Source organism: Pseudonaja textilis, chromosome 1 (assembly GCF_049901715.1).
Source record: "Pseudonaja textilis isolate UNSWEBS1 chromosome 1, rPseTex1.2, whole genome shotgun sequence".
In the NCBI taxonomy this organism is placed as follows: Eukaryota; Metazoa; Chordata; class Lepidosauria; order Squamata; family Elapidae; genus Pseudonaja; species Pseudonaja textilis.
In genome coordinates, this window is record NC_141990.1 from 84357965 (window position 1) to 84377487 (window position 19523).

Here is a 19523-nt window from a genome sequence, read left to right on the forward strand (position 1 = left end):
GATTGCCACAGAAAGTGGCAAACTAGTATTTGGAGAAGAATATTATACTTCCTCTGAAGAGATCTCATACATTCATATAAAAAAAGCTGATGGGAACACCATAGCCAAAGAAATGTGGTTCCCCTTCTTCATTGTCTAGAAAGTTTTTTCATGTCAATATTGATGATGGTTTATATCCAACCCTCTACATATTGAATAACCTTCTAGAAGAGCATGGAAAGTAATGGGTTGGAATGTCACAAAGTAGAATATTCTGTAAAGATGTTCTTTCTATTCCTTAGAAGAAAAGAATTCACTCGTGAAAGCTTATTTTCTGTGTAGGCTCACTTTTAGTGTCATTCTAGATCTAATCTAGAAAATATATTTATCAGATCAATTTTATTCAACCATTAAACCACATAAGAGACAATTTTTTAAAACTTACTTATGAACTATATTAGACTTCTAATATTTTATATTTTATATGCCAAATTTATAAGCAGTTTCTTTCAATCTTATTTCTAAAGGTTGCATTACAGTTTAAATATACAATTTAAAAAATAAATAAATCCCAAACCCTCTCTTGTTTTGCATGCCAACCCATTAAAAGTCTTACTACTTACTAATGAAGATAGTGTTAAAACAAAACAATACTCAAAATACACTGAAATACAGCTGAAAATAAGGACTATAATAAAGAGCATTTTTGATGCACATGTTCATGGACAGCATTTCAGGTTTTCATTTTGTTTCATTTTGATTTTTACAATCTAGTAATAATAAAATAAGCACAAGGATAGTTTCAGTTCATTACTTCTTTGATGGTAGTTTTTACATTTGCAATCCACACTGCATTCTTTTGTTAGACCATTAAGTGATGAATATAATTATCTATTATTGCCTTACACTGACACCTGCTGGAGGATTGTAACCTATTTATTCAATGGCACTAGAGTGAAATTTACAAGCAACTTAAAATACTTTAAAGGCCAAATGAAAACAACCCTATGCAATTTAAAGTACTACTCTTTCTCCCTTAGAAACTAATAATTTCAAAGAAGATTTATATTTCCAATTAACTGTTCCATGTTGTATACATTTCTATGTGACAAACACAAGTGGAATTCCATTTCCAATGTACAACCTTTAATATTCCATTAGCAAGTGATATATTTCACTGTAAGCTTCCATAGCATTCCATTCCAAAAATAAAATATTTTGAATTAACTTTCCTCCTTAGGATGAAAGATTCATGTCTTTCTTTATATAAGGAAAAACTATAATAAATTTATACATGTTCACAGCAACAACTTTTTACTCAATTCGTACGATTTAACGAAGCTATATATTACACATTATTTCTGTCCAAATAAGATCTGATCTTTACTCAAGAGAGTTGGCAGTTTCAAATTATAATGGTTTTTGTAATTGAAATATGCAAAAATGCCAAACCACCATTTGAAAAGTTGCATCTGTAATAGAATAGTCTGATTTACTACATGACTTCTGAATCTTTTTCTGTTTCCGCCATATGTCCCAGAAGTAATGAAAATAAAAGTGGGCTATCATCCAAAATTCTAACACATTTCCATTCTGTTTATACAAATGTAATGATAGAAAATCATTTTTCACAATAAATCATTGTTTCACACTGAAGACACTAGTAAAGATTAAATCCAAAAATAAGAATTTCACAAGTTCTTCCCACAGAATCAAATGTTTTTCTACTCTGACATTTATAATTGATTCATGTTTATTGCAATAATGGTCCAAAGTTTTCTTTTGTTTAGTTTTTAAAAAGACTACTTTAATTTTCCAATAACTTTCCAGAAGCACCATGTTGATCTGCTCTCACCCATTCCAATTCTGGTTTAAACATGACTTTTAGTACACAATTTAAATTTTGAAGTTAATGAACTTAATAATATAGTTGAAGATCACTAAATTAATTTTCCATATTCCAAAAACCACTTCTACAAAATCAAAGTCCCACAATAGTGGAGTTTGTGAAGCAGCAATTTTAACACTCCAAAAAGGAAAAGGAAAATTCTGTTAAGAGCAATAAAAGTTACTGTCAAAAGCTCTGGGTCACCATTGGTTTCTTTGGCATGAGAAGTCATGCCTTATTTGTAACTTTTTAATAAAGAATTCAAACAGGAAAAAGGTAAAATCATTAAAATCCTAAAAAATCTGCAAATGGCAGATACTCCTTTCTAAGGCATTAACTTCCACAACATATTACTTTATTGTGAAAAAGAATGGTTAGACTACATTGTTTAAGTTAACTTTGCACATCAGAGAACTTCCAACAATACCTACCTGCTTATGACTTAAAAAGCAAGAAAAGAAACCAGCTATGCAGCTCTATAATTGGAGTAAGTATATACAAAAACATATTTCTAATGACTGGTATTAGACTTTTTGGAAAAATATATTTCTATCAAAATTCTCAAACAATGTGTTATTGTAATGGAATTAGCAGTCCTACTTTTTAGTTTTGACTCACCTTGCAAAGCTTTTGGTAACGTGGTGATGAAACTGCCATTCTCTGCAAGCGATGTAGCAACACCACAACTTTCTGCAGTGATGTTCTCACCACCGCCATCATTTTAAGTTTGCCACACTTCCGAAGGCACCTCAGAATTTGCATTATAAATGAAGAGCACCCAGCATTTTCTCTTGGTCGCTGGACAATGATTTGCCAGCTTTCTGAGCATGCTCGCTTCCAAAACAGCTTTTCCAAGGGACAGACTCAAAGGCATAGGCAATAAGCATCATGCTAGAAGTATTCCTTTTTCTAGAGAGCCAAATACATACAAAAAGCAAAGCCTGCCTGCATCCTCAAAGGCTGGGTTTGTTTAGCAGTTCCAGAAAGAGAGAAGTTGTTGATCAGAGAGAGAGAGAGACGCCTGCTTCGAAGTGGAGAACTACATACCAGCAAATGTTGATTAATTGACGAGGTAAAGCTGCAGAGATGAAGCACAATTCCTCCGGGAAGCCTGCTCTGACATCATCTAATAGTTCTCCTCCTGGATAGGCTTCATAGAAAAACAGGGAATGGCATTCCTTCCTTCACTCCGGAGGAAGATGCTGTCACCCTCACACTGAAAGCAGCTCTGCACAGAGCTGCGGAGCAAGTGAATCACACAGCCTGCTCTAAATTTTATAAGAACAGAGGGATACCTGCCCTAATTATAGCAGCCATACATTAAAAGACAATAAATCACATAGTGGCTGCTCTCCAAAAGCTAGATTATTGTCCACAAAAGGTAGATCTACAGGGGCAAAACCCAATCTTGTAAAAACTCTCCTAAGCTAATTTGCCTCGAGAGCTCCCAGAAGAAGAATGCTACATGCAGAAGTATGACCGTAGAATAGTTCGAGTGAAATCTCCCACTAAAGCTTCTCCAATGAGAAAGATACAGAAATATTTGGTTTTTGTTTTGGTTTTTTTTAAAAAATTGTTTTATATATTTTATTACTCTACCTTCTTGTCTGCTCCGTGGTCAGGAACTTCACAGTTTTAAATCTTGGCAACAAACTCTGACAAGTAGCATCATTAAACCTTTCTTGCTGCGAGAGATAATGTGAGTTTAGCAGCAAGAACATGCTCCCATTGTGGCAAGTGCTATCACATGTTACATCATGTTTTTAAAAAGGCAGAGGATGCTGTAAGGTAGCTTAAACACCATCAATCTAAGTGTAATCAGGCCAGTACCCAGGAGAATAATGCCTAGGAACCCTAATATGTTACCTTGACTTAAGAAAGATGAGATAGATCATCAAAACACACAGAACTTCAATAGGAATTTTGGCTTATAACAATCGGGCAGCAAGTTTCATCTTATTTCATCTTTGTGCTTTACCCAGAACTAGATCGCCAAAGCAAACAACTCATCTAGACCAACATCTTGTTGAACATATCACCTACTTATTACCCATTCAAAATCAGTAAGCAAATATGTTCCATAGAGGACTATGATGAGCAAAACTGGCCTGTGTGATATTCAAGAAAGGGAGAGCCATACCAGACAATATAAATTAGGTGAGAATTCAACCATAAATAGAATTGATTATTATGTGCAAAGAACCTAATTTTAGTCAGTAATTCTGGAACCTCAGTTATACTTGAAACAATTCCTAATAAGCCCAACTTACAAAGCCATCTGATGTGAAACAGCAGCAAAATTGCATGGCATAGTCTACTCTATAACATACAATATTAGCATGAAAAAAAGCTGAAACCAGAAGAGAGAGACAAGCAGGGATCACGTGAACTTTTCAAGGATCAGAAGCCACTCATGGTTCTTCCTATCTGCTGCTACCCTTCCTATGTTTTATGTGTTTGTGTCTGTGTGGTGTGTCTACTTTGTTGAATGTATGTTCCTTTCTTATTGGAAAATCGTGAATGCAAGTAATTGGGAGAAGCCAAAATAATGACAACTTTTCAATGCTTCAAATATCAAATGGTTTAGATATTTAGAGGGGGAAACTATTTTATATTTAACATTGGTTTTTGCTTTTCTGAATTCCATGTGATAATTCCAACTGTATTTTTTTTTTAAAAAAGCAATCAATTTATGAATCTGGATGCTGAGTAGATTGATACTTCACTCCAGCAACTGCTCAAAAATTCAGGGAAGTTAAATGGTTCACCCAAGCCAGCAACCCAAACTTAGGTGCATGGTTTTTTGCATGTGATTAGTGTTGTAGTTTGAAGGAATTAGAGCCTCCATATATTCATTAGCCGAGACATCAGAATAGAAAAGTCACAAACTATAAATATAGACAATTGTAGTTGCTTGACAGTAATGATTTAATTGGATCCATTTCCAAAGAAAGATGAGATTTATGCCTCCACCAGCTAGAACTTCAAAGATTCTTGCACATCTAACCAATTTATAGCCATTAGCAAAATCAATGACTGCTTTGATATACAATGAATATTTAGAACCTAGTTTCTTGATTCTATGTGTATAGGTTTCAGTGTATGTTAGAGTATAAAAAATTAATTTGTAATTTTCTTTAGGAATATAAAGCAATGTTATACTATACATTTAAGAATGTATGAATCATTTTTCTACAAAAGTATCCAAGCCAATAATAAAAACCTTATAATATCAGAAAATCACACAATTAAAAAACAACAAAATTATCGGACATCAGGAAAAAAACAACAAAGCAATCAATATGCATCAAGCAACACCAAATGAATACAAACAGATCAATTTTAAGTGTTACCAGTTAAAATATTGACATATTTGAAAAAGCCATTCCCAAAACAGAATATTGCAAGTAAAGAAAAAAATTACTCCTGATAGTGACCTATGGTGAACTATGAAAAGGCCAGAAAAATAATTTGGTGGGCTTCTGTATACTGTATCATGAACAAATAAAAATATATGTCGGTAATTAGAATGTGCTAGTTAGCCATTTCATGGAATGACTGGCCCATGAATTACTTTTTTATTCTAAACCTAGTCTTATTCAAATTAAAATCATGTATGTTAAGAAGTAATATTTTCATGCATGCATACATAAATGTCTCTATAATGCTGTCCTCGCTTCCAACTACTTAGTGCATTAAAATTACCAAATTTTTCCAAGGTCTTGTAAACATGACCTTGTTCAGAGCACAAAAAATGCCTGACAATGAAAAGACATAAATCAGCTTGTTCATGTTATCTATAAATACTGAACTTAAAAAGTTAGAATACATTGTGTATTATTTTAACAGTGTGATTCTATTGTTCCCTACAAAGCAAAGATGCTGAAAGATATAAAGTTATTGATTAGCTCATGTGGAAAAAAAAAGAATAGAGACAGATTGTATTGGTAAATAATTTGATATCAATTAATAATAACATACCAAATACTGGGATATTCAAAATGGAGACACAGAATGATGGCTAGAATAAAAAAGTGGAAGGGAAAAACTGGCAAAGTTCAAAGTAAAGCAAGTCCTTAACTATCCATTATTCTAGTTGCTACTTTCAACACAATTTCATAATGAGCACTTTTAAATTAAATTCTACATCTTTCCCTTTATTCTGACAGCATTCAAACTTAAAACTAAATTCCTTGAAGCCCTATGGAAGATGTCAGAACTGTTTGTATCTATTCTCAATGAGGTATTGTTAAAGTGAACTGGAACTATAGCTTACAAAAATAAGCTAATATTAGAAAGCAATATTAAATTGGTTTGCTTCCCAAACCACTAAAATCACTGTTTTTTTAACCAACCACATAGTTAAATAAGCTGTTGAAAGTAAACATTTTTTACAATCTTCTTATATCCATGCTGGAAGCAAAGAGGGCTTGTAGGGGATTTTCAAACCTTAAGCTGTGCAGGTAACAATCGACAATGATTTACCATTGTATCCAATGAAGCCTCAATGTGGCCAGAACCAATTAAATTTCAAAGCCAAATAAGTATTTTTACTTCCTCTTTCTCTTTCTTCAATTAATATACTAATGTTGTTCCTATTTTCCATCAAATAACAAATATGATACTAAATGGTTCTCTCACTGACTCATGGACAGCTTTTAGATACTATGGTTTCTTTTGTTAAATTGATAAATTTTGGATTTAGTCAATATTTAAATGTTTATTTAAATATGAGCCAGCAGTATACAGCAGCAGCCAAAAAAGCTAATGCAATCCTAAATTGTATTAACAGAGGGATACAATCAAGATCAAGGGAAGTACTAATATCACTCTATAAAGCCTTAGTAAGACCACACCTAGAGTACTGCATCCAGTTTTGGTCATCACATTATAAAAAAGATGTTGAGACTCTAGAAAAAGTACAGAGAAGGGCAACCAGGATGATTAGGGGACTGGAGGCTAAAACATACAATGAACGGTTGTAGGAACTGGGCTTGGCTAGTTTAGTAAAGGGAAGGACCAGGGGAAACATGATAGTGGTCTTCCAATATTTGAGGGGCTGCCACAGGGAGGAAGGGGTCAATCTATTTTCTAAAGTGCCTGTAGGCCAGACAATGAATAATGGATGGAAACTGAACAAGGAGAAATTTAACCAGGAAATAAGGTGAAACTTTCTGACAGTGAGAACGATCGATCAATGGAACAGCTTTCCCTTGGAAGTTGTGGGAGCGCCATCACTTGAGAAGAGATTGGACTGCCATTTGTCAGAAATAGTGTAGGGTCTCCTGCTTGGGTGGGGGTTAGACTAGATGACCTACAAGGTCCCTTCCAACTCTGATTATCTGTTATCTGTTTACAGCAATTTCCAATGCTTCTAACTAATACATTAGTTAAACTTTTTGTTAGTTTTCTAATTTTGCAGTATGTGTTTAAACTTCCTCATATTCATGCAGTATGGAATGCATGAATGTGAGGAAGTTTATTTCTTATTTCTCAATTTAGAGAAAATGCAGCCTTATTTTCTTCACTTAAAATTTCTTATCCTTTTCTGAGCTATCCATAACAATGCTTACCTCCTAAGGGAATATTGTAAAGATAAACATACAAAGGTAATATGCAAGTATTGTCTTTCTGTGTATCTTCCCACAGGATACTGTTTAAGATTATAGATTAAACAAAGGTGTCAGCAACACTGACTATTTTACTGACACACATATGGATTACAGTTGTAGTAGAGTTGGTTTTTTTCAGAAATAATTAGCCAACCTAACAATTTTTTCCAGGCCTCTAATTAACTTAGAAAAAGAATTTGCTTCTTAAGCTTTCTTAGCATAAGAATCTGCTTGCTTACACTTTGTCCAGGTAGTTTATTTGTTTTCTGATGCTATGAATCAATGTTCCTTACCGCATCACCAATCTCCTTAAAATAGAATGTTTTCTCTCTAACATGTGGCAAGAACATTTTTGACAATATACAATAACTCTTTACTAATTTTAGTTTAGTTCTATTTTAATAGTACATGAATATTTTACTTCATTCTGCCATCCTCAGCAGTGGTGGGATTCACATTTTTTTTACTAGCGGTTCTGTGGGCTCTGCTTGGTGGGCATGGCAGGGAAAGGATACTATAAAATCTGCAGTCAGAGGTGGTATTTGTTGGTTCTCCGAACTACTCAAAATTTCCGCTACTGGTTCTTCAGAACTGGTCAGAACCTGCTGTATACCACCTCTGATCCTCAGCATTGCTATATCTCAATCTCATTAGCTTTTTAAAAAAATTATAATGCTATTAACATGCAATCCAAATAGTCATTTTGACACTACCACTTTGGGTTTAAATAAACATTTCAGTAAGATCCAGTTTAAATTTATGCAACCAAAATTGTGCATGCAACCAAAAATACAATTTCAATGCCATCTTAGGAATTTTTAGTCAGCATTATTTTCTTTGATAGATGGATAGAAACTTGGATTCAGCTGGGCACAGCTCCCTTATTCTAATTTCATCTAGGACACACAGATGAAAGCATTAGTCCTATCTCCTAAATTGACCCCTAGCAAAGCAGTTACAATGGTTTGCTTTCAAGTTCTCTAAGCAACTGGATGGAAATAACCAGGAAATAACATCAGTGAAAGATTTTAAGCTTTCCGCTCAAATGTTTTAATCGTGCTTTTTCTGTTTGCTAAGGACACTACAGTGCAGTAACATCAAGAAAAGCCTATTCTCTGGAGAAAGGGACATACTGCCTGCCACTTCGCCTTCCTGTCAAAAAGCAAAATATAACTCTAATAATCGCAAAGAGGCATGTGTGTTCATCCTTTCAGTGCTTTGAAATGTCATTCATAATACACGGATCTGGGACTTATGAAGTGTTCTTTCACAATACAAAGTTAAACAGGCTGAAAGATTTTACCATTTATATTTAATGAAGGTATAACCAACTAAAGTAGCCATATCATAGGTAGTGGAACAAAAAATCTTCCTTGAAAAATGCATGACAAAGTTAAAAATCCCATCAATCAAGTACTTTTCTTAAGGACAGAACATAATGAGCAGTGTGATGCTTATTCTTTTACATGTATAATTCATTATAAACACACTGGAGCCTCTTCAGACAAAATTATCTGATTACATGCAGTTCATTGTATAACACAAACAGATTGCTTAAACAACTAAAAATAATTCATATGAAATGAAAGACTAGATAGAGTGATAACTGACAGAAAATAACTCCATATCAGTTCAAACATCTCATTCATATTTCAGAAGCATTCTAGACTAAAATTAAATGTCTCTATAACATAAAAAGAAAATGTGAAACATACAGAATTAGTAACCCAATTCAGGAAAATAGCTATTCTTCTATATAATTCTGACATTTAATTTATATTGAAATTTTTTTATTATTATTATTATTCACTTAGGAAAAAATATAAAACAGACTTCAATGTTTAACAGAAACCCCCCTACCAACCAAATGCATGCCAATGATATAATGCATCAAGGAATAAATCTCACTCATTCACTCACAGACACATACACACACGCTTCTAAAGTTTTTTGTCAGAAGAGAATAATTTGGTTATACATCTAGTCCAAAGCTCAAACCCATCTCAGATTGTATTTACTCAACGAGAGAGACTTCAAATGTACTCTCTCTGTTGGGTGATCTCAGTTACATTAAATAGAGACTGTCCTTTATTCTTTGAAGTATGAACTCATTCATCCTCAACAGCAGTTAGTCAGCAATGCCTGGTAAATAGCTATATAATGTATATTGGCTCAAAATGTGCAGAACTGAAGAAGGAACACAACAAACTAATAAAAATGACAGAAATGATATTTTCCAGGGATGACAGAATGTCAAGCTATTAAGCTTTACTTTGATTACATATTGATTGCATTGTCTCAATCAATCCCATTTTTAAGGAACTATTGTTCACTGAGCTATTCGTATATTTTTGTATGCCTTTTTAAAAAAAAAATATAAAAAACTCCTGAAGGAGCACCTCCTTTCCTCCACTTCTGATTCAGGCAATGTGAGAAGCGTGCTTGAGAATTTTTGCTAATGGAATTGTGGACCCTGACATCCATGATCAGCCAACTGAAAAAAATAGTATTCAAAGAGACAGTCCAAACCAACCGAGAAGGCTGTGCATTTAAAAAGCCCTACAAAAGAGAAAGTATAATTGTAACCAAAGAGAAAAATTTATGTGAGCAACAACAAAAATATAACTATTGTATGTGAAACCACTAGGAAGAACGGCCTCCAGAATGTTTCTAAAAAATGTCTTTTCCAAACAATAGACATTGTCTAAAAATTAGCAATCATGTATCTAACCCTATGCGCCATATCTTAGCCATAACCCCATGAAGGAATGTTTTCACAATGAGTTCTGCATATTTACAGTATCACTCGCAAATTTTCACTAGCTGAAACCAAATGTAATTTTGCTGGCCATCAAAGGCCTGTTTTTTCACTGTTTACAGGCATGACTATGAAATATGCACTTTGTCCAATTTATTTGCAATGTTACATTATAGTAGATGATTCTGAAAGCAAATGATTCATAGAGAAAGCATACATGTATTTGTCTTCAGGATGAAAACAACTATTAAATGTTTACATGATATAATACAGAACCTTCATATGTTTTCTCCAATGTAAGAACAGCTCCAGGAAAATTGTGCCTGCTTAAATTACATTACTCAACTAACAGAGCTTGAAAGCCAATATGGATTTCTCCAGACAGAACGTACATTGATAGCAAGATGAATATGGTTATATCTTTGTCCTCATCTTCCCAAATGCATCACGAAGCAATCATGAAACTCATCAGATAGAGTGACAGATTTTTATAGAATTACAATAATTTGTCCTACTATTGCCAATACTTTATAGTGGTGAAATCACAATGAACTGTGATTAAAAGTTACCATATGTTGAGATAGAGCCATTCATTTTCCAAACGGTCTTCAAAATACATTTGTCCTTGAATTATTTTAAGGCTGCTTTAACATAAAAAACCATCTTGTAATTACTTTAACACAAAAGCTGTCTTGTAATTATTTTCAACATAAAAACATTCAGAACCAACATTGAGCACATTCTAAATTACTCATTCATCTAAGGCCATCTAGGAATGTGAAATTCAGATTTGTTGTAGCATTTGAATGAATTTCAGCAACTGTAACTTTAAACTTCATCCAGTTGGGGGTAAAAGGAAGCAATGAACTGAGTAATCTATAGAAGTTAATTGATAAAGAGGTAACTGCATTATAATCACGCATCTTCAAAATAAATGATTTGCTCAGAAACAAATATAAAAGAAACTGACTGAATAAAAATGAACCAGATGAAGGTTTTTAAAGCTATTCTTTTAGTTTCATTAGTGTGGATTTACCCATACTTATTTATATAGAACAAGAAAGGTCATTATTTATTTTTTCTTTCTTTTTCTTTTGCAAGCATGCCCCATCATTGGTCAATCTTCCCATAAAGCTGATGCAGAACAAGGGGTTTTTTTTCCAACTAGAGTGAACAGCAATGTGTGTGTGAGACAGAGAAAAGTGGAAGACCCAAATCTGTTGAGAAAAAGTAAGACACCTCTGCACAGTTTCCTTTCTACTGCCAAACAAACATACTGCAATCATTCTTTCCTCATATACATATATAAGGAGGTAACTCATAGCAACACACTGGGCAAAAACTGTCTCTTATTTCCTTCTGATCAGACAAGAAGAAAAGGAGGGCAACTTGGTTGCTTAGGAAGTTGCCATTCAGGGAGATCTCAATTTATGATTGTTCTGGTAGATATGTAAGGCACTAACACTGGATTTGTTGCGTGGCTAATCAAGACACATAAACCTTTTCTCCAATAGGCAAAGAAAATGGTAGGTGCTTCTCTGAAGGAACTATAAACTTTATTATCAATCCAATAATAAAACATTTGCTCTCTGTTCATTTTCAGGAGACAGGTACTCAATTTCAACAAGTCACTTGCTTTTCTTTCAGCAGACATTTAATGACCACCCTTTAAATATTTATCCTGTGCTGACAAGTTTTATCTTCTGCATTAATCTTATAGTTATCCTTTAGTAAGATTATTTAGCAGCCGAAAATGGATTTTACCATTTTAAGGTCTAGAAAAACATAGAAAATATTCTCACATATAGAATTAGTCATCCTCTTACCTCAATCTGCTTCTTCAGTTCCCTTCCAGGACCCCTTCCCGAAGTAGTGGGTTCCCGTTGCAATGCATCTGCAAGGACATTAACTGTCGCTTCTGCTTCTTGTATCCACTTGAGGAACTTTTCAAGGTCTCTGAGCAAGGCATGTACTGTCTTCAGGTCAGCCTCCAAACAATTCTGCCTATTGCAAGTTCTATAGAAGGGAAGGAGGGAAAAAATCAGTGATTACAGGAAAGTGAGAAGACATTACTCTTTGGGTGACTCAGCACATTTAGCATGCATTTGTTATATGCTATGTACAGCTTTAGGAACTAGTGCTGTACTCTTTTTGTATTAAAACTTATGCCATAATTGTACTATATTTTATACTAAAATAATAACATGAAAACATATGAAAACTACACAAGTCCTCTCCTTGAGATGCACAAGGTACAAAACTGCCAGTACGAGGAAAAGAATGGCACACACCTGTTGAAGATTGTGAATGAGTAAATGGAAAAGCTTCTCACACAATGAATGCAAACAATTATTTGAACTTTATTTATTTATTTTACTGAATTTATATTGCCACCTATTCACCCATGGCAACTTGAGGTGGCTTACAGAATGTAAAACCATATTTAAAATAAAAAAACAATAAAAACTAACAAAAAGAATCAAACAAATTAATAAAGTACAATAGAACAAAATCTGGAAAAAAAATAAATTAAAAAACCACCCCTCAACTCCCAAAGACAGCAGATCGCATGAGCCTTTGATGGGCTCCATCCCACTCTGGGTTCCCCAGGCCCGCTGGCAGAACCAGATCTTCAGTGCCTTCTGGAAGAGTATTAGAGAGCGGGCCATTTTAATCTCTGGGGAATGATGTTCCAGAGAGAGAGAGAGCCACCACGGAGAAGGCCTTTCTTCTGTAACCCACCAGGTATATCTCACTCAGGAATGGGACCCGCAGCATTCCCTGACTCCCACTCTAATGGGTCAAGTAGACATTCCCTCAGATAAACTTGCGTATATATTCAAATCACACAGTTGATGAAAAGTGGCATTATAACAGTAGTGGCTAACCATTTTGGGGCTCTATAACCATTTTAACATAAGAAAGGCTAAATTACATGAAAGAAAATGGTTTTCACTTGATTCTGAAAAGAATACAATACATGCTAGGGATATCAACTGCAGAAGCTACTTCACAACTGACATACCATCAATGAAAAGATCCCCTTAGCAGAACCTCCTTCAATTCAAGTGAAATTAGGACCAAATCATTATTGCTTTAGATCAGGAAGTAGAAGTGACAGTCTTTTCTGTCTGACTGCGGATGGGGGGAGAGGTGGGGAGAAAAAACACAAATCCTGCATCTATCTATTAAATGTCAAAGGATGTTTTGGAAACAGATTCTGCTACATCTATTTCCGAGTCACAGCAAAAATTCCACAAAACGTATTTGGTCAGCTCCTCTTATCTCAATGGCAAGCTTGTCTTATCTTAAATTAATAATATATGGTACTTAACCTCCCTCTTCCCTTTTCTTCAGCTGCTGAACAGTTGGGTGTATAGATCTAGGTACATATATTATGAGACTAGTCTATTATCCAAGAGATAGAATAAGGTACTAACTTATTACCTGCAGTGATTCACTTAACAACTGAAGCAAGAAAGGTCATAAAATGGGAAAAAATGCACTTAACAAATGTCTCACTTAACAACATAAATGTTGGGCTCAATTGTGGTTGTAAATCAAGGACTACCTGTTTGAGAGTAAGAAGACCAATCAGCTCCCTTTCTTGTTACAGCTATAAGAAATGTCAGGCTTCTTGATTTAATCATACATACCACGATAAGAAAGAAAATAGTCCCCAATTTAAATCGTATCTTGCTGCCCAGTAACATAATTTCTATTCTTCACATCTTAGAAATGTGGAGGTGAGTGCACCTATGTATAATTTAGACATACATACCTGTGCTTCAGGTTAATCCATGAGGTATTCAAGTGATTCATAATTTCCTTCACATTTCTTGTGTCATCACCACTGTAATCTTGAAGAAGTTTACTTGACAGCTCATTAAATGAAATGATCCTGGCATCTCCTTTATCTAGATCTTGCATTAATATCTAAAAAGTAAATACACAGTAGTCAAAATCTCTAATCATTTAGTTGCTGTTTTTCATTAAAAATTTATGAAGTTGACTAAACCAGCAATGGTGGAATGGGCATCAAATTCCTAGTGGTTTAATCCATGGGACTGAATGCTTTGCACCTTTTTGCAACCAGGGAACAATATCTATATCACCATTTCTATTAAGTTAAGCAAAGCAAACTGTTGCAACAAATTGTACAAATGAAAATTCAGGTCATACTCATTTTTCCCATTGTAGAAACAGAACATTACTTCTAGAAGTTTTTTTCTAGAAATCTCATTCTTACGTTTTAGTAGAGGAGAAGACAGAATTAGCAAAATTACCAATATGGAGGCTAAAATATCTGTCTTAAATTGAACATTTTCATTAGAATAAATGGACTGAAGGCAAAATGGGAGAGCAAACTGGGAAATGAATTACAAGCAAAACTCACTCAACAGATTTTATGAAGCAACAGCAGATAACAAAGGGAAAGATAACAAAAGTAGAAAGCAGGTTGAAGATTCAGCAACTGTACAATAGTATTATTTGACCAATGCGCCAAGCTTTTTCTTGTGCTTTTTAGAAAAGCTGCAGAAAATGAGAGAAAGCAGAAAAACTGAAAAAGAAAGACTGCATTAAATGGAGTTTGCAGCCTAGAGGCCATATAGAGAGAAATTGATACTCCGAGATCATTTCCTATGTTGAGACACAACCTGTGCCAGGGGTGTCAAACTTCATTTCATTGAGGGCCGTATCAGGGTTGTGTTTCACCTGGGGGGAGTGGCCAGAGTGGGAGTGGCCAACTTGACATCACTCATGCGCTCAAATGCCATTTTTGCTAGTAGTTTCTTTTGCTAGCACTCTGCTGGTGTGATTACTGAAAGGATACTGAAAGATAACAAATGCTGGCTTTTTCTTTTTTCCTGAGAGGATAAAGGTTGTCAAACATATTCAGAAAAAAACCTGATGCTTCTGTTTGAGCCCAGCATATATACCCAACCTTGTAAAGGCCCAGAAAATGGTTTAATTTGGTAACTAGATTAAGAGTGCTTTATAAGACAATGGGTGCTTTAACAAAGATAAATCATTCTCCAGACAAATTAAAACTCTGGGAAAGCACAGACGCAGAAGATTTCTAACTCTACAAAGATGGAGCAGGCAGTAAAGGAGAGACAATACAAGATTAGGATGAAAAAAGATGTTTAAGACTGCAAGTAAACTCTGAGTCAATATCTTGAACTAAATCAATGACATTTTGCAACAAAGGGCCCACAAGAATAAGTAATGCCCCCATTCAAATATAAGTATAGGATTTTAGATAAAAAAAATTAATGTCTCTGGGTTAATCAGAAAGGAATCTGTTCTGTTTTAAACAATAAAAAGTAATCTCCAATGTTCCTAAACTGCTAAAAGAATGGAAAAAATTGGTCTGTTCTTCCCATCAAGATTCTGAATGTGTGTGTGTGTGTGTGTACACATATACACACACATCAGGGATGGATGAGATTTAATGTCAGGTAAGCACTGGCAAGCAGTAATATATCTGTGGAAAATTCATTTTAATCCAATTAGAAGACACATGCACCACTCCTTAATTTAATCAGCAGAAGGTCATGAACACCACAATCACTCCCTCCCCTGCCCTCCCCAGTTCTAACTTGGCAGTTCCCCAAGTTTTGGCTGCTTTTTTTTTTTAAACTAAAAATGGAAAAGGGTCTGGATGGTATCTAAAAAAAAGCTCAAGCTACGAAGTATAGAAATCCTACTGCCTGGGCTTTTACATAAAACTCTTCAATTTGCAGGTGTATCAGAAGGAGCTGTATCACATTATTTGTCTTTATGAAATTAACTGTATGACAGGAGTAAGATGTTAAACTGAATCTATGAACCACAGCTTTGCATTAGAAAGCATACTTGAACTCACTTTGTTTTCTGAAATTTGTTTGGTAAGCTTTTCTTTAGAAGACTGTAAGAGAGCATGTAGATGGACCTCATACTGTCCAATTAACTTCTCCATTTCTTGCTTCTGGTCATCCCATTTTATGCTGTCAGTAAGCATGCATTTCAGCTGATGCTGACGTACTTCAACCCCATGCTGAGTACCATCCCACTGGTTCTTAACTTTCTCCACTGAAACAGACAGAAGATAAATCTAGTCCCATGAAAAGACACCGAAAACGTTGCATCATCTTCATTTTTCTACTACTAAAACTAATCTTTAAAAAAAAAATCACTCAAATCGACATTGGATCCAAATACTCTTATAGATTCCCATAATCCTGGGGAGGGAGTGTCAAATCTACTTCTATAATACAAACCCCAAAATACACAATATGCCTATCTTAATTTGACAATATTACGTTGGTTGACAATGTTATATTGTTTAGATTAGTGCCAGTATCTTTGATACCAAACTATCTTAGCAAAATATCCCTTATTCCATCTGCTTTTTTCTCATTCTTATTAACTTCCAATATAGGCATTCATTTTTATATTTTTAAAAAATAGAAACTTAAGACAAAAATTGTACATAAAAACTGGATCTAACATTGTTTAATCATGTGACTTGCCAACACTGTTCAAAACACATCATATAATAAATCTTTTTTAAAACTCACATCTCCAAGTTCCAGTTCATTAATCTTTAAAACCAATGAAATCCAAAAATGTGAATATAAATAACTAATGTCAAGCAACACCATAAGCAAGATACCTCGCTATATTCTAAATATGGCAAATTTAAGACTTGTGGATTTCATCTCACAGAATTCCCCAGCCAGCATATTTGGATGAGGAATTCTGGGAAGTGAAGTCCGCAAGACTTAAAAGTTGCCAAGTGTGGAGACCTCTGTTATAAATCTTCATTCTCATTTCTTCCTTTTGCCTATCAGGATTAAGGAGTTCTTGGTACTCTTTGAGCTTGCTTGTTTTTTTGCAAACATTTCATTACCCAAATTAGGTAACATCGTCAGTGCTAGTGGGACTGACACTGATGATGTTACCTAGTTTGGGTAATGAAATGTCTGCAAGAAAACAAGCAAACTCAGAGAGCACCAAGAACCCTCAGGTCAATCCTGAGCTACAAATATGCTCCTTTATTGGTATCAGGATTAACCCTGCCTTCATCTCTCGATGTTTGATTACCCTCAATTCCACCTGGGTTATTCCATTCTATATCCATCATTTTGTCAATAAATCATGTAATAGTTATATATTTATTATATCATTTTTAGTTCCCATTTCTCTACTGTTCAGTCTAGTAACAAAAATAACATACATTTCTCTGTGATTGCTGTCCTTAAGTCAGAACTTGAAGTTTTGTTTTTCAGATTTTGAGCCAAAGTAAAAACGTAATCCAACTGGGGATGTCGATGTTCTAAATCCCCTTCTGTTATCTGTAACATAATGGAATAAAAATGTGCTAGTAGTGACAGGAGTTTAAGAAAAACAAAGTGATTCAAACCAATGCTTCAAAATATTAACAAAGAAGTGTGTCTTAATCACTTTGTAATCTGCCTTAAAAAGCTCTGCATTATAATCTGTATTCAAAATAAATAATAGACAAACCCAGTCAGAAATCATGATCTGATGTGTTGCGATTACAATTCCCAGAATTTCCAGGCAATAAGGTCATGATGTTGGCAATTTGGAATTATATAGTAACTCACACCTGAAGGCTACCAATTTAAGAAAGTTGAAATAGGGGTTAACCACCTGTTAGATTTGCATAGTAAATTTAGAGATTTTACTCTCGCGAAGTGAGTGGAAATAAAGCTGTATAAAATTCATATTGATTCATAAAAGGCTGCATACTTTCATACTTTCTTTCTAAGATTCCAAGAGACATTATTTATGTTTCTCTGCTCCAAGGATTTTGGTTCTCAATGTTGATCCCAGGTTTTAGACACTGTTTATTCTGAGTGTACTGTATTAATCAACAGGGATTTTATTACTGCAGAAGTTTTAATAAAATCCCTGTTGATTAAAACTCTGATTCTCCCCCCACCAACAGGGTAGTAGTAGATCTTTCCATCCCCCACCACCCAGTCCCAGCTGTCAAGTACTTATCCTTCATCCCTTCCCCAACCTTCCCCATCACAATTGATGAAGTTTCTTGGATGAGAAATGAAAAGTTTTGTTATTCTTCAAAGAAAAAACAGTCCAGTTGTCTTTGGAGAAAGTACTTATGACCTGAATGACTGAGAATCTCCACAGACATATACCAGTAGCTACTTAGTTACTAAGCACTCACTTGCGCACTCGTTTGCTCTCCCTCCCACTCACACACATGTACACACACACAGGTATATACTGTAGATACACACATATTCATACATGCACACTTTTTCCTCGGCAAATTGCTAAGAAAAAAATATCTATTTCTGACCCTGTGCCATTAAACCAAATACAAAGAAAAGGAGTCCCTGTGGATTTTCTCCGTAATTGTTGTTATTGCTCATCTCCATTTTAAGGCCACGAAGAATACTTGATCTAAAAAATGACAGCTGAAAAGTTGAGATTTTTCTATTAAATTACATTAAATATATTCTTACAAGCAATTAATTCGTCCATTGCTGTCTATGATACGTTATGCCCAGCTCTATCCTCAAGTTATTTGTTACAAATTGCATCCATATGCTGCTAACATCAGTAGCAAAGGAAATGTCAGCATAGGTTTCTGTAACCATTTCCCCGTTAACTTCTGTTGGCAAATTGTAAATGCCAGCATAAAATATTCTCATTTCTCCTGAAATTCAATTGCAGCTTGACTAGAGCTGGATCTTAATGATTAACAATTCTTGAGCAAGGCAATTAACCTATTTCAATTTGAATTTAATTATTTTAAGTTGAATAGATGAGCTGAAACTAATAGTAACATTTCAGTTGAAGGTTACTCCAAAGAGGCAGAATCCTGCATGCTTCTCTGGGAAATTTTGATCCTATTGTATCTGAGGAAGTGGAGAAGACTCTTATAGCTGCTTCTGTGCAATTCAAAGAACTGCTTGTCGTCTTTAAAGCATTTCTTAGCTTGGGACCAAGTTACATGAGGGACCAGTTGTTTTTAACTGTCCAATTTGGTCCAGCAAGTTGACCATGCTAAGGATCCCATCAGCCAAGGAATGTGGGGTAGGAGGTATGCCATCTCTGCCATAGGCCCTGACCTCTAGAACTTTCTGCCTCCAGAGAGTAGGATGGCCCCAACCCTGTTGGCCCTTTGTAAGGCCTTGAAAAGCTGGTTATGAAATTAGGCCTGAGGCCCCAAGTATGTCAAAAGTCAGTCAGTCTGTCTTTGTCTCTGTCTCTCTCTCACACACACAAACACACACACACACACACACGT

The 19523-nt window shown here is 34.8% G+C and overlaps 1 protein-coding gene across 7 annotated transcripts in view; it reads right to left on the minus strand.

Moving 5' to 3' along the window:
* The window catches only part of UTRN (utrophin), a 353724-nt gene that overhangs the window by 190731 nt on the left and 143470 nt on the right, over positions 1 to 19523 (minus strand). For all 7 annotated transcript variants that reach the window (XM_087939884.1, XM_087939867.1, XM_087939871.1 and 4 more), the window contains exons 49-52: positions 17460 to 17577; positions 16107 to 16312; positions 14019 to 14173; positions 12064 to 12253 (exon numbers count right to left, since the gene is read on the minus strand). In XM_087939884.1, coding sequence (XP_087796010.1) covers positions 12064 to 12253; positions 14019 to 14173; positions 16107 to 16312; positions 17460 to 17577 — 669 coding nt within the window. The remainder of the gene's footprint in view (positions 1 to 12063; positions 12254 to 14018; positions 14174 to 16106; positions 16313 to 17459; positions 17578 to 19523) is intronic.